At 37.5% G+C, this 14,924-nt stretch overlaps 1 protein-coding gene across 4 annotated transcripts in view; it reads left to right on the top strand.

Moving 5' to 3' along the window:
• Nucleotides 1–338: 338 nt before the first annotated feature.
• scaper (S-phase cyclin A-associated protein in the ER) overlaps nucleotides 339–14,924 on the top strand; it is a 106,367-nt gene continuing 91,781 nt past the window's right edge. For 2 of the 4 annotated variants that reach the window (XM_079603332.1, XM_079603330.1), the window contains exons 1-4: nucleotides 339–713; nucleotides 10,010–10,127; nucleotides 12,622–12,698; nucleotides 13,881–14,078. In XM_079603332.1, coding sequence (XP_079459458.1) covers nucleotides 540–713; nucleotides 10,010–10,127; nucleotides 12,622–12,698; nucleotides 13,881–14,078 — 567 coding nt within the window. In that variant the 5' untranslated portion in view covers nucleotides 339–539. Of the gene's footprint in view, nucleotides 714–4,413; nucleotides 4,882–10,009; nucleotides 10,128–12,621; nucleotides 12,699–13,880; nucleotides 14,079–14,924 lie in introns of those variants that run through there. The other 2 variants (XM_079603333.1, XM_079603331.1) reach the window with 1 other exon arrangement.

Here is a 14,924-nt window from a genome sequence, read left to right as displayed (position 1 = left end):
TGTATAAATGTATATATATATATATATATATATATATATATATATATATATATATATATACTATTATATTTAACAAAAACGTATATATTTATTATTTGATTAACGTTATATACATTTATATTATATAAACAAAATCTTGCTTAATCGAGAGTAATCGATCTGACAGCTCTAGGAAAAAAATATTGATATTATTGGAAAAATAATGTATTATATATTTATGATATAAGCTACTTCTCATAACTAGCCACAATATGGAAAAAATATTGATATTATTGGAAAAATAATGTATTATATATTTATGATATAAGCTTAACTAGCCACAATAACTAACAGTTAGTAACCATGGTGTGTTTTGACGGGAACTCTGTGTTGGTTACCACAGTGCGGTCCTCCAGTCCAGCGGGCGGCGTCACATTCCCTCTCGCGCTCCACATGACCCGTGAGTGTTCAGTGTAAAAGAAGAGGAGGCCTGTTTGATTTCTCGCCCTCTGGTTGCGAAGTTCTTGTCCGCTGAAAGTCGCTCGTTTGACCGAGGGCTCATGTCGAAGGACGGCCGGCACGATGGGCGCCGGCGCGGCGCGGCTCAGCAGCACCGGTTCGGGATGAGAGCGGCTCAGAGCGGGGACGGCAGAGACAGGTCGGCCAGTAACAGCTCTGGATCATCTCATGGAGGAGGGAAAGGCAGGAATACGCCCATCAACATCGCCCTGAAGGTAACAAACAACGGCTGGCTCAAAACACACTGACCTGCTGACCTACAGAGACAACATAAGCGCATTCTGGACGCGTGTGAACGCGCATGTGAAGCACACACTGCTGTCTGGGTAGGCAGCTGTCAGTTATGTCAGTTACTATGGTAACAAAACTCCCCCATCAAAATAGCATAGTTGCTACAATACAAAACTGTAGTAAAATTTTGACGACTGCTGTCATTCAAGTCATATTTACTTGTTTTATAGAATTAAAGAACTGTTGTCTGGGTAGGCGGTGGCCAGCAGCAGTGAACTTAAGGTTGTGATTGTGTGAGCTAACGTTACTCTACTCGTGTGATATGTGATTGTATAGTTATTCTTGACTTGGCTTGACTTTCCCAGATACACAACATAAACGCAACCATAACAGTAACACAACACAACATAATAACATGACAGTAATACAATGCAATGCAACACAACATTTACATGACATAACATAACATAACATAACAGTAGCACAACATAACGTATTAAAATAACCATAACATGACTACATAACAGTGATACAATGCAACACAACATAACAGCATCACAACATTTATATTAACATGACAATAACATGTCTACATAACAGTAATACAATGCAACATAACATTTACATGACATAACATAACCATACATAACAAACACAACATAACAATAGATAACAGTAACACAATATAACATTAACATAACAGAGCATAACAGTTATACAACTCAACATAACATGCCATAACCGTAACGTATCGCAAAATAACTTTCCCATAACAGTACATAACATTATTACAATAACATGATAACCGTAATACAATGCAACATTACATTTGCATAACATCATCCTAACAACATAACATTACATACGGTAGTACAATGGATCATAACATTAGCATATTATTTAGCAAAAATAACTAACTTAACATACGTAAGGTAGCTATAGTGTAGATGACTGGTTCGGCAACATCCTGAAGGTTTTCTTTTGTGCCACAATAACTGACTGATTTTAATTTACAAATAAATCAACACAAAGACATGACCAATAGCTTTGAGTTTAAGTGGTTTCTTTGTGTGAAAGCAAAGAGAGCACCCTTCAGGCTGTAGACCTACCCGTCTGTGTTTACGTTCTCATTTATGACCATATTCTGCTTATTATAAAGTTGCATAACAAATTAAAGAAATACATGAACATAAGACTGAGACAGAGCTTGAGCTCAGGCAGCAGTTTGTTGAATTCATTGATTTATAATTTAGTTTTTACAAAATGTAAATGTAGAGGGAAATAGTTAAGAGGAATATTTTCTGTGGAACCGGTTTGTCTGTTTTTGCTTATTTAGCTATGATCTCTAGATAGAGATGGACTGCGTCAGAGTAGATATGAATTTGACATTTTGTCATTTCACACATGTAGAATACCCAGTTATAGAAATGTATAATTGAGTGTTCCTGGCCTGCAAAAGGTTTTTCATAGATAGATAGATTTTTTATTTGTCCTCGAGAGGAAATTTGTTTCCACCATAGATGCGTACATAGTACAAACACACAGCATATTAAGAACATGAATTAATAAAGTCTATCCATATAAACATATACAAAAACAAAAAACAAGAGAGCATACCTGAGGTATCAATGGCCGATTTCCTATGTATTTAGAGCTCGTATAGATACAGGAACAAAACTCTTACTAAACTTGGCCTTTCTACACATCGGCAACCTATACCTACGACCAGAAGGCAGAAGGATAAAATACTTTTTTTAATAAAAGTGGGTGTTCTGAGTCTTTTAAATGTTTTTGTGTCTTTCGCAACGTAAATTCGCAATAATTTGACTTGCTAAATGAGTTATCTTTAAGAATTTGTTCTTGTTGGTAACTGTAAGCATATGAAAAAAAACAAATGGCATCATAAGTAAGGACTTTACTTACTTTCATTAAGGTGTGCGTTAAGTTTACGTTAAGATTTTCTATTTGATCTCATCACCATGTTCTTTTTCTTAGCATAAAATCATGTATATATTAAAGCATACATGTTTACAGCGTGTAAATAATAGGGGTTGTAACTGTTCTCAGTAAAAAATCTAACCGTACTGTTCTCCACACTTGCACCGCGGTTCATCTTAAATATGACGACGCATCTATAATATGGTTTATTGAAAATAATAACGCGTAAAACAGACAGTTTGGCTAATGTATGTTTCTGGCGATGGATACGCATTCTTGCTTCTCAATACTTTACAACAGTGACGATAAATAAAAAACATGAACTAAAGTCACTTTTTAAAAACTTTGTTCAATAGGAGTGCCGTATGCTCTAATATGTGACCCTGGAACACAAAACCAGTCACATAGGTCAATTTTTTTTATTGAGATGTATACATCAAATTAGCTGAATACATACGTTTTCCATTGATGTATGGTTTGTTAGGATAGGACAATATTTGGTCGAGATACAACTATTGAAACTATCTGAGGGTGCAAAAAATCGAAACATTGAGAAAATCTCCTTTAAAGCTGACCATTTATATTCACAATTGTGCTGCATTCACTCACAAAAATTAATGTTTTATATATTTACAGCAGGAAATTTACAAAATATCTTCATGGAACATGATCTTTACTTAATATCCTAATGATTATTGGCATAAAGGAAAAATCTATCATTTTGACCCATACAATGTATTGTTGGCTATTGCCACAAATATACCCGTGCGACATCATGTGACTGCTTTTGTGATCCAGGGTCACATATGGCTAGTCATTTACGTCGTCATCAGCCGGGTGTTGATAGGTGAGACCGAAACAGCACACGTTGCTATCCGTGTTTAAACTAAAGTAATTTAAGCCAAGCTCAAGAAGACGCGAAAGAAAACTCGCGCACGCTGTGAGAAGATTAAAGCGTGCACTCATCCGACGCGCGCACACAGAAAGCCGCGTCTCTGGCAGCGTGCAAATATTGAGTTGAAAAGCACTGTTTATTTTATTTGTATCTTTGCTCTATTGTATTTATTTGTGCTGTTGCTTGTAGTTTGATTGGGTTTTTAATTTTTTGTTTTTATTCGTCAGTCCCTTTTTCCCTGAACATAGCACTTACCGAACCGTACCTAGTAAATAACAATGCAAAATGTAGCATATGTTTTTATAAAGCAAATGTGTTCTTCATATTACTCATTTAATTTCCAGATCAAAGGCAGAGCAGTTTATTTATTCAAAGCTTTAATGCATATATGATTTAAAAAATTGCAATAAAAGTCTTCTTTAAAAAAAAAAAAGATATACACTTAGATACAGTACATATACCCACCTCTGTCTAAACATATATATTTAAATCATTGGTAACTCTTTTTATTTTACAGTGTCGTTGTCACATGTACTTACCATAGTAATAATAGTAAATTATGCATAATTACATGCAACTATCCCTCAACCAAATCCTAACCCTACCCTAATCCTATAATAAGTACATCTAATTGCTTAATTACCTAAATATATAATTACACTGTAATAATGACACTTTAATATAGTGTAACCAAATCATTTATTTAATTAGTATAGAAAAATATGAGTATTACAATACATACCGTCCTATATCTTCAGTGTGGTCCTCAAACCGCCGTCATCCTCGCGGCTGTGTCTGTTCCACATCTCGTTGGCGCATCTCTATTTACATCTATAACCCCTGTGTGAGTTACGCACCGCCAAGCTCCAATCGGACGCTGAGTCTGCGGTGTCTAATGCACACGCGCTGACATACACACACACACACACAGCCCTGCCGCCTCCAGCACATGCTGGACGAGTGGGCGGCCTGCCATGTGCACATGACTGCACAGAGAGAGAGGAGTGAACACACCACAACTAAAACAGCAACACGGTAGAGTCGCTGTGCAGTCGAGACGTCCCAGGTTCAAAGACAGACCGTCCCGATTGCCAGAAGAAGGAGTCTGTCCTGCTGATTGACAGAGGCATCTACCCGAGTCCACCGGAGCCATGCTCAACCACGCTATTTTTGGTCCAGATGTCAAATGACGATGTCAGACCGCTCATGCAGCAGAGATCCTGGTTAAAGGGGGTGAACAGGTTGCCATGAGCAAATTCGGTAGCATGTCAGGGCCGGATATGGACGAGGAACCTGCTTACAGACTCTGCTTCTACTCTGTACGTACCTTCTGTCCTCTCTCCCATCGTTCTTTCTGTGTCCCTCCAACATGCTTCTGCATTTAGACGCACTTGAAACTCTATCCTTGCAGCTCTCAGCGTGCTGTTATTTGTCCCGAAAGCAGTTCTTTGCTGGACGTCCTTGTTTTTGCAGTTCTGATGTGCTCGGTTAGATCTAACCCTAATAACCTCGGGTGTCAAGGGGCCCGCTGGTGATTAGGTGATTAGCTAGATTTGTCTCACGCATGCATGGAGCACTGACCTGAGATCAGATACCCTCTTCTCACTTTTACCTTGGTTATTTTGTACCAATGAATGCTTTTGTACCCCCCCCCCCCCCCCCTTCTCCGACATGCACGACAAATGTAAACTTGGGCCTTCTGTTCCCAGTCAGCTGGGAAACCCATTGTAAATATTTACCATTCAAACACCCTGCTGACAGGCAATAAGTTAATTGACTTGTCTTTTTTTAAAAGTGCAAAAATTGTCCGTTTCATCCTTATTTTCAGACCTCTAGAGAGTAACGCTGTGTGATGAAGGCTGCTGTCATTGGTTAAGTAGGTCAGTTGTGTATTTTAACCCTGAGGACATAAGATGGTAGCAGGGGAGGACAGTATGCTGTTTATGCATGTGCAAAAATCAGTGAGCCTTATGAAATATTCCTCTCTGTGATATGATACGAACAACTACATAATTAGCTATATGCAAATTGTTTGTTTTTAGACTGTCGTATTAAAATAATGTATCAATCCTGTGTTACTCACTATCCAGAGTAGCAAATGTAATGTTTTGAAGGAAGTGATAAGATTTTGAGATACTAAGGCCCCGTCCACACTACTGCGTTTTCGTTTAGAAACGGAGACCTTTTGCTACGTTTGCACCTCCCGTCCAGACTACAACGGCAGAAACGAAGACCTAAAACGGAGAAGTTTAGAAACGCTGCCGACCCCGTTGTGCGTTTTGAATCTCCGGAGGGCGTTTTAGTGAAGACGGTCAAAACGGAGGACTTTAGAAACGATGACGCAGAGGCTCACGCTCGGCTCTATGATTGGGTGTCATCAGTCATGGCCTTCCCTGATTCGTCAGACACCCATCACATGACCCGTCCCCGGGAAGAAAACATACAAAAACAGCCTGGACTACGTAACGTTAGGAACTCCAACATGGATAACGAATTACAAGCGTTACTGACTTTGATGTCTTTGCTAGCAGCTGTTGTGCAAGTAAATTCTGCATTTTACAATACAACTGCCTACATGCGCCTGTTTGCACATGCCCAGTGTTGGTGAATGGGCACGTGATCCGCGTTTTCAGTCGTTTTAATGTGGACGGAGATCAATTCTAATACGCAGCTAAAACGCTGGTGTGAGAACGGAGATCGTATTCGTTTTAATTCTCCGTTTCTAAACTAAAACGCAGTAGTGTGGATGAGGCCTAAGGGGCTGTTTACACGACACAGTTTTCAACTAAAAACGTAAAACCTTTTATGCGTTTTGGCCTTTCATTACACGACAACGGCGTTTTGTGTGCCTGAAAACGCCAACTTTTGAAAACGGGTTTCAAAGTTTTTGAAAACGGTTTCCGTGTACACAACAAAAACGCGAATCTCTGAAGACGATGACGCACATGCATATTACGTATTCAGTCTATAGTGTTTCATCGCCATCTAATGGCCTGGCAGCAGAATACAGCGTTTTTAGTCGTTTTCGCGGATCCGTGTGAATGGGGATCGTTTTGAGAATGGTGTCATCTCTACGCGGAAAACTCAAAGAAAAAACTTCTCTGTTTTAAGCATATCGTTGTCGTGTAAACGTACCCTTAAAGCACTGGTTTTAAAGTGCAACATTTAATTAAGTCAGCAAGACAACTAATCAATATTTTAAAGCAGGTCTTTAACCCGGCTCCTGTCCTGTAGAGTTTAGCTCAACCCTAATCAAACACCTGAATCCGCTTATTAAGCTCTTTATGATCTCTCGAAAAATCAGGCAGGCATTCTGAAGCAGGCTGGAAATAAACTAATAAACTTTGCCGGGCATTGCTGTTTTAAAGAATATTTCATGTTCATTACAAGTTAAGCTTAATTGACAACATTTGGGGCATAATATTATTTATTAGGACTGGGTTAAACAAAATATTGATTTCTGTTATTGATTCTTCATTCCCAAGAATCAATCTTTTGGTCAGTGTTGTTTTCAGTTGATGAATGACCAAAACCTTGTGTCCATCCAATAAATCGCAATATGCTTTGCAGGGATGCACCGATATGAACATTTTGGCTCATACCGATAACTCTTTATATTTGGAGGCCGATATATTGGTCGATAAACCTAAATTTTTATAGAATTTTTGAGTCGGATTAGAAAAACTAAAGTCTCACCATTAAAAGCCATGTCCCAGACACTTCAATATAAATCAAACATGTATAGTACAGTTAGTAGCCTATTTGAACAGGTATAGCCTACGTTTTACACTCCTATGGCAACCTTACTTTATCAAAACAAAATGAATAAATCTATTGCCTTACATATAAATAAAACAATGCCTAAATAATGCAAACAAGTCATTGGACAACATTACCTGCGTATAAAGAATCAAAATGCATATGCCATGGATAAATCAAATGGAATAGCTATGCACGGACCATAATGAAATTATTTTAATTAAACCCTATTGTTGCTTAAATAAAAAAGTTTAAAAAAGTGCTAGTTATTATTAATAATGCATTGTTTATTAATAAACCATTGAAAAAGATACATCTGAAATTGTTTCAACTGATGAGCTGAAACTGAAAAAGTATTTTTTCCTCGCAATTGCGAGTTTATATCTCACAATTCTGAGAAAAGTAGTCAGAGTTGCGAGATATAAACTTGTAATTGAGAGAAAAAAGTTTATATCTATAATTAGAGACATTATTTAGTTGCATGCGTGAGTGATTTACTCAGCGTAGAAAATCATGCTTTTAGTATTGTTTATGTCTATGTGGTGTTTTTAATATGCTTTAAGACAAATAATATGTAAATTCATGGCAACACCATTGCGGAGTATTTTCTCCTTAAAGGGGTCATATGATGATATTTCTTGTTTTCCTTTTTCTTTAGTGTTATGTGGCGGTTTGTGCAAGTATAAGATCTGCAGAGTTACAAAACTCAGTGTCAAACCTAAAGAGATATTCTTTGTGAAAGTTTAAGGCTCAGAAAACTTCATTCTCAGTATTCTCAGGCTTTCCTAAAACGCTTCGTTCAAACACGCCTCCACAAATCTACGTCAATATGTGGGGCAGAGTTTCATAACACCGTCCAAATACGCAAAGAAAGAAAGCGCAACTTTTATTCTCGCTGTATTATTGTTGCCGCCATGTCGTGGAGACACTGTGTTTTTCGTTGCGAAAACCAAACTACTTTGTTTGGCCTTCCAAAAGAGGACACAATTGACCGTTCGCAAAAGCCACGCCCCTTAGTTATTGTAACTACGTCCGTCAAACAATTGAGAACCATAGCCATGGCTGGGTTGAGCTCCTTACATTAAGTGATTGGTTTTGGAGTAATGCAGCAGACATATCCTCCAGGGCACGACAGAAAGTATAGACAGAATAGCGCACGGGAGCACATGCACAAAACAGTTTTGTTAAATTATATATCAATTTTTATTTGATCTTATATTTTATTTTACAAAACTGTGTTGCGCATTTGCTCCCGCGAGCGCTATATCTAACAACACTGCAATCAGAGGACGCGCTGAAACCATCAACTCTCGATGCGGTTCTCTTCATTCATAACTCGTAGCCGACTGACTGAGAAGGATATATTTGTGTAAATAGTTGTGCAACTGCACGAACTTTGTTTTGAAGTTTAATGTTTGAGTTCCAGAGGAATTTGTGACTGTGTACCTGTTAAACCTCATCAAAGTTTCGTAATTAGTAAGTCCGTGCTCTTTCTCTTTTTTTCTCCCTTGTTTGCTGACTGATGAGGGGGCCGCAGTGCCGTAGTGAAACGGTGTTTGTACATGTAGCCTATTTTTTAATAATAGTTGCAAGCAATCATAAAATACAGCAAGTTTTAAGCCCGTGCAGACCTCACTGCCATAGGTGCATCGTTTCACTATCTTGCTGAAATCGGAATGTTTGACGGAGGTGCTTCTCCTTAGTTACAGTTGCTGAGCTAGGATTGAACGAGAACCGTTCGAGGGCGGGGTTTTGCGAACGGTCAATTATAAAACAGCGCATATCACAATGCAAAGAATCGCTGGCCAATCAGAGCACACCGCGCTTTTTAGAACGATGAGCGTTATAAAAATCGAGGCGTTTCATAAAGGCGGGGCATAGAGGAGCAACAATAATACAGTATGTGTAAAATAATTCCTTTTTTTTAACCTAAAGCCGCGTAAACACATTGCATTAAACCAAATACATTAAAATTATGTTATTTTTTGAACCGTCATATGACCCCTTTAAAACTGCAGACCGTCTCAAAAACGCGGTTTGAAATCGCTGGTATTTCTGACGTCACAAACGACCTTGTAAGTTGTAACCAATCAGGTCAACGAGTGGATCTCTGAGTGGAGGCGGGGCTAATTTGCATATTCATTGAACCACGTATTCTCAATGTGTCAAGGGTGTAGTAGAGTTACATTCAAGCTATTTTAAGGAATGAAGATTTTTTTTTAAAAGGAAAAATACTTTAAATATGTTATTTTGGTGATCAAAGATGAGGGATACAATTATTGATTGCAGGGGGACTTTAACACACATTGTTTTACGCCCTCTGGCTATACTTTAAAAACGATGAGTATTTTAACATTTATGAAGTGGCCCATTCACTTTTTGAATGTGGACAAGTAGGCAATGGCTTTCAAAGACTGAACACATCTGAACGCTGAACGCTACTGGTGCTGTTGACATGATGTTGAATAGCCATTAATCTGGCCATCACATGTGCTTATATGATTTGCCAGTGGTGATAATTTAAGGTGACAATAAAGATTTATTGGTATTGATTTCAATGATAAAATGTCCTTAACTTGGACAGAATAAGCTCATTCTTCCCAGTTGCAAAGAGCTCTATTTCTATTTGTGGGACGAGCATGAAAAGGGCAGGTGTCCCCCTCGTAACACATGTTTCTCCTTCTACAGGCCTCCTTCCAGCGCTCCAACAGCCATGACAAGGTGAGGAAGATCGTGGCAGAGGAAGGCCGGGCTGCCCGAAACCTCATCGCATGGAGTGTCCCAGTGGAGAGCAAGGAGGAAGAAGGTTAGATCTGACAAAGTCATGCACGCATATAATAATTAATGTTGGTATTTGCAAGGCAAAAAAAAAAAAAAAAATTTTATGAGGAATAAAGTCACTTATGCTCACCAAGGCTGGATTTATTTGATCAAAAATAGTATGTAATTTTGTGAAATATTTTCTATTTTAAAATGTCATTTTTTTCCTGCGATCAAATCTGTATTTTCAGCATCATTACTCCAGTCTCACAGTGTCACATGATCCTTCAGAAATCATTGATACTCAGTTATTGTCAATGTTGGAAACAGTTGTGCTGCTTTATATTTTTTTGGAACCTGTGATAATTGATTAATTGATGAATAAAAAGTTAAAAAGAACAGAGCATTTGTTCAAATATTTTCTAACAATAGCAATATTGAATCTAACTTATTATCGGTTTAACACATCGTTGCTGAATAAAAGTTTTTTAATTCCATTTAATTTAATTTAAAAAAAAAAAATTTTTAATTAAAGACACGCCAAAAAATACTACCCCAAAGTTTTGAACGGTCATGTATGTTGTTACAAAAGATTTCTATTTTAAATAAATGCTATTCTTCTTTATTTATTTTTTTACTTTTTATTCATTAAAGAATCCTGAAAAAAGGATCACTGGTTCTAAAAAAAAAAAAATGTATTAAGCAGCACAACTGTTTCCAACAATAATTAATCAGAATATTAAAATGGTTTCTGAAGGATCATATCACACTAAAGACTAAATATTATTATTTTTTTTTGATCAAAAACAGCTTTGCATCACAACAATAAAGTATACTTAAAGTATGCTAAAATGGCAAACCACATTTAAAATTGTAATAATAATATTTCACAACATTTCCGTTTTTTCTCTAATGATGAGCAGAATTTTTCTAAGCAATACAAATGTGTGTGTGTGTCTGTGTGTGATGTACTGTATATACGTAAAGCTGGATATATATATATATATTGTAGTCATAAACGGTCTCACATCCCACTCCAGGCAACCACTTAAAATGCATCCAGCTTTGTAAAGAGCTTCCAAAGCAAATGTAGGCGATGAGCAAGTGCTCCAGATCTGTCATCCCCCTCTTGTACCTGTAGTTACAGTACGCTCTTTGTCGCAGAGTTTGCGAAATCCTCCTGAGTGTGTATAAGCTGACCCAGATCCTCTGCTTCACTGTCAGCGCTGACAGGTCTCCACAGGAGTCTTTTGTTCGTCCGGGACTGCAGTGTGTGCTCTGTCCGAGGAAATTCATCCAGCACTGTGACCGGTTCTGGATCAGGGGTTGTAACATGAGTGAACTCTTAATAGTTAGAAGGTCTGATTGAGAATCAGTTTTGCTGTTTCAAACCCTCATGTCCTGATAAAGAGGATTATATTGACTCGAGGAGGCTGATCCTAGATGATTACAGAAAGCTGATCCTGTTCTTATAGTGAACAGACTGATCTCACATCAGTTTTAATAGTCAAAGACACTTTATGAGTGGAAGCACTGGCTGAAAGATGACTTAAGGTGAATAAAACAGAGGAATGTCCAGATCATACGTCAACCCTAAATTAAAAGAAAACTACATGACAAATGTATGAAGAAATTGAAATCTATTTGTAGTCATTATTATGGCTTTTTTTTTTTGCGTTTCAACATTATTTTCATGTCAATTAAAGATTTTCATCCCAGTTCTTATTAGCGTTATATATAAATAAACTCATTTCTTTTTAAGTTTGTTTTTTAGTGTTCATTATTTGTTATTAATAATTCTCATTAGATGTATTAGTGTCAAAGTAATTTCTCTCTTTGGACATTCTCTCTGGGACACAATTTACTTGTACTACTCTGGTTAATTTTTTTATATGGTGTAAATAATATATTTAAAATATATTTATTTAATTATAATATATTTATTTTGTTATTCATAAAATAAGAAAACTATTAAATGCATAATTAATGAAATATAATTTAAATAATACATAAGAAATATCATGTTTTATTTAATAATGATAATACAATTATCAAATAATAAATAAAATAATGAAATGTGATCAAATAAAGTAATTTTATTTGACTTAATTTGTATTTATTCACAAGTTGTTGTTTTGTTATATCTTGGTGATCCTAAAAATAGGCTAAAAATAAACAATGCATATTTTTTTATCAATAATTTCTTTTTTTTTATAGCATGCATTATGTAATGACAAATATTACAATTATTACAATGCTACATTGTAGTAATATAACCATCTTGGGGAAAAAAAACAATTTGATTTTGCATTTTCAATTATTTAATCATTTGTGTGCGTGTGCGTGTGTGTGTGTGTGTGTGTTTTTCTGACTTTTATGTAGAGTTCACACAGTGAGCATCGTTTAATTTTAAAATCGGAAAGTTTCGACCTTGTGTGACTTGGTCTTTAGTTTTACAATTGCTTTGATGCCATCCATCTGAATGTGATATTTTGCACATATATCGTAATGTGACACTGTATTCTTCTGTTCACATGCAGCTAAAGCAAAGATTCACGGTAACAGCAGCGCACGGGCTCAGCGAATCAACGCCGGGCTCCACAGGAACAAAAAGCAGGTGCGAATCATTTATTCAAAATTTTTTGTAGTTTCTTTATCTCTTAATTAAAACCTACAGTATTTAAAAACACTAATGTGATTCAGTAAAGTTTATCTCATGGTACAATGTCTCTTTGCATCCACGACAAATATGTTAGTTAAGAAACCTGGATGAATAAAAAAAAACAAATAACCTGGAACATGCATACGTCTAGGCTAGTTTACAAATAAGAAAACTGGTCTAATGTAGTTCCCTTTAAAGAAAGAAAGGTGAAGCTTTGAGGTGGAAAGCTTTTACTCATGTTTAACACTAGGTGGCGCCAGAGACCTTGTATTTCATCCTCTTGCTTATGTGTTCTTTCATGATTCGACCTCAGTGTTTATATGAGCAGCACACACTGGTGGTTAAAACAGCTGTTTGCCCCCATTAGAGTTAAAGGGATAGTTCACCCAAAAATAAAAATTGTCATCATTTACTCTCCCTCATGTCGCAAAACCTGTACGACTTTCGCTCATCTTCGGAACACAAATGAATATATTTTAAATGAAATCTGAGAGATTTCTGTCCCTCCATTGACAGCTACGCTACTGAAACTTTGACCTATCAAAAAGTTCATAAAGAGATTGTAAAACTAGTCCATATGAATTGAGCGGTTTAGTCCAAATTTTCTGAGTCGCTTTATGTGACGAACAGGTTTAATTAAGGCTTTTATTCACATAAACATTGATCAGTGACCATAAACTCAAGCTCAACAGTAACACGAGAATGAACCTCATTGGTTATCATGCTTGAGCTTCCGTTTATCATATCTGATGTGTGTTGATGAATGTTTATTGGTGAATAAAAGCCTAAATTCAATCTGTTCATCATATAAAGCGATCGAAAAATTGGACTAAACTGCTTGATTCTTATGAGTTAGTTTTACGATCTCTTTATGAACTTTTTGAAGCGTCAAAGTGGTAGTTGCGTAGACTGTCAATGGAGGAACAGATCAGAGTGGAAGAAATCTTTCAGATTTCATCAAAAAGATGTGTTTGTGTTTCGAAGATCAACGAAAGTTTGACATGTTTGGAACGACAGTGAGTAATTAATGACAGAATTTTCATTTATTGGGTGAACTATCCCTTTAATAGCAAACAGGGTTTATTTGGTCAAATAAAGGTATCTTATTAAAGGACAAATCTCTTCTGCTCTTAACAGAACTTGGCGCTAGACTGCAAAAATGCACCCGGGTTGATCCTGGACAAAGGATCTGAGAAAAGCCCCACCAAGACCAGACAGCCACGGAAGGTGGACCTCAGAGCACGATACTGGGCCTTCCTGTTCGATAATCTGCGGAGAGCGGTGGACGAGATCTACGTCACCTGCGAATCCGACCAGAGCGTGGTGGAGTGCAGGGTACGGTGAACAACACTCGTTATACATCACACGCATTTCTTCAACGTTTCTACCACTTAAAACAGAAAATATAATAGATTTATAATTAATGGTTTTGAAAATTAATTTAAGTATAATTGTGTGTATTTGTATATGTGACATTTTTGTGCTTGTGGCTGCATCTGCACTCTCTGGCCACTAGAGGGAGTGGAGCATTGTGATAAACCTCTTCCTCTGTTTCCTCCTCCTCCTCGCATTCCTTTTGTTTTCTGGTTTGTGTCAGAGAGGGGTTTGGTGAGAGAATTATCACTGCACCTCTCCAGGGCCTTTCTGGAGGGAGTGGAGATGGATGACATGTGTAAACAAAGGGCCTCCCACCCCACTCCTTCCGTGTGTGTGTGTGTGCGGGGGGCTCGGGGTACGAGGTCTAGGTAACGTCCCAAAACGCTTTTTCCACCCCAGGTTTTTTGTTTAGTTTTAGGAAAAGCAAAAAGCTGATTGCAAGACATGTACTACAGTCAGCCACTATGACCAACAACCTCTCAGCACGCAACCATCGCAATAACGATTCGTCACTTCAAGTTGATCAACAGTGTTTTTGTGTCCGGTCTGGTCTGGTCTTGGGACCTGTGTCGGCAAACATGCGTTTGAACTGTTAGCTTTGGTTGGCAGAGCCCATGTCAGGGCACTCACTTTGTTTACTCTGGCAGGTATGGCGCCTGGCTGTATTTGGGCCCATCGTCCACACTTTACACTGCTGGCTCTGATTTATCGATTGGCGTGTAATCTGGAATTATGCTGAGCGGGGTTCGGCCAACCGCTCGAAGCTAACCGGCCCCCTTTGTGGTTACCTTGTTGACAGCCGGC

Source organism: Phoxinus phoxinus (genome assembly GCF_949152265.1).
Source record: "Phoxinus phoxinus genome assembly, chromosome: 25".
Lineage (NCBI taxonomy): Eukaryota > Metazoa > Chordata > Actinopteri > Cypriniformes > Leuciscidae > Phoxinus > Phoxinus phoxinus.
Note: the sequence above shows the minus strand (reverse complement) of the source record. Positions and strands in the feature narration are given on the sequence as shown.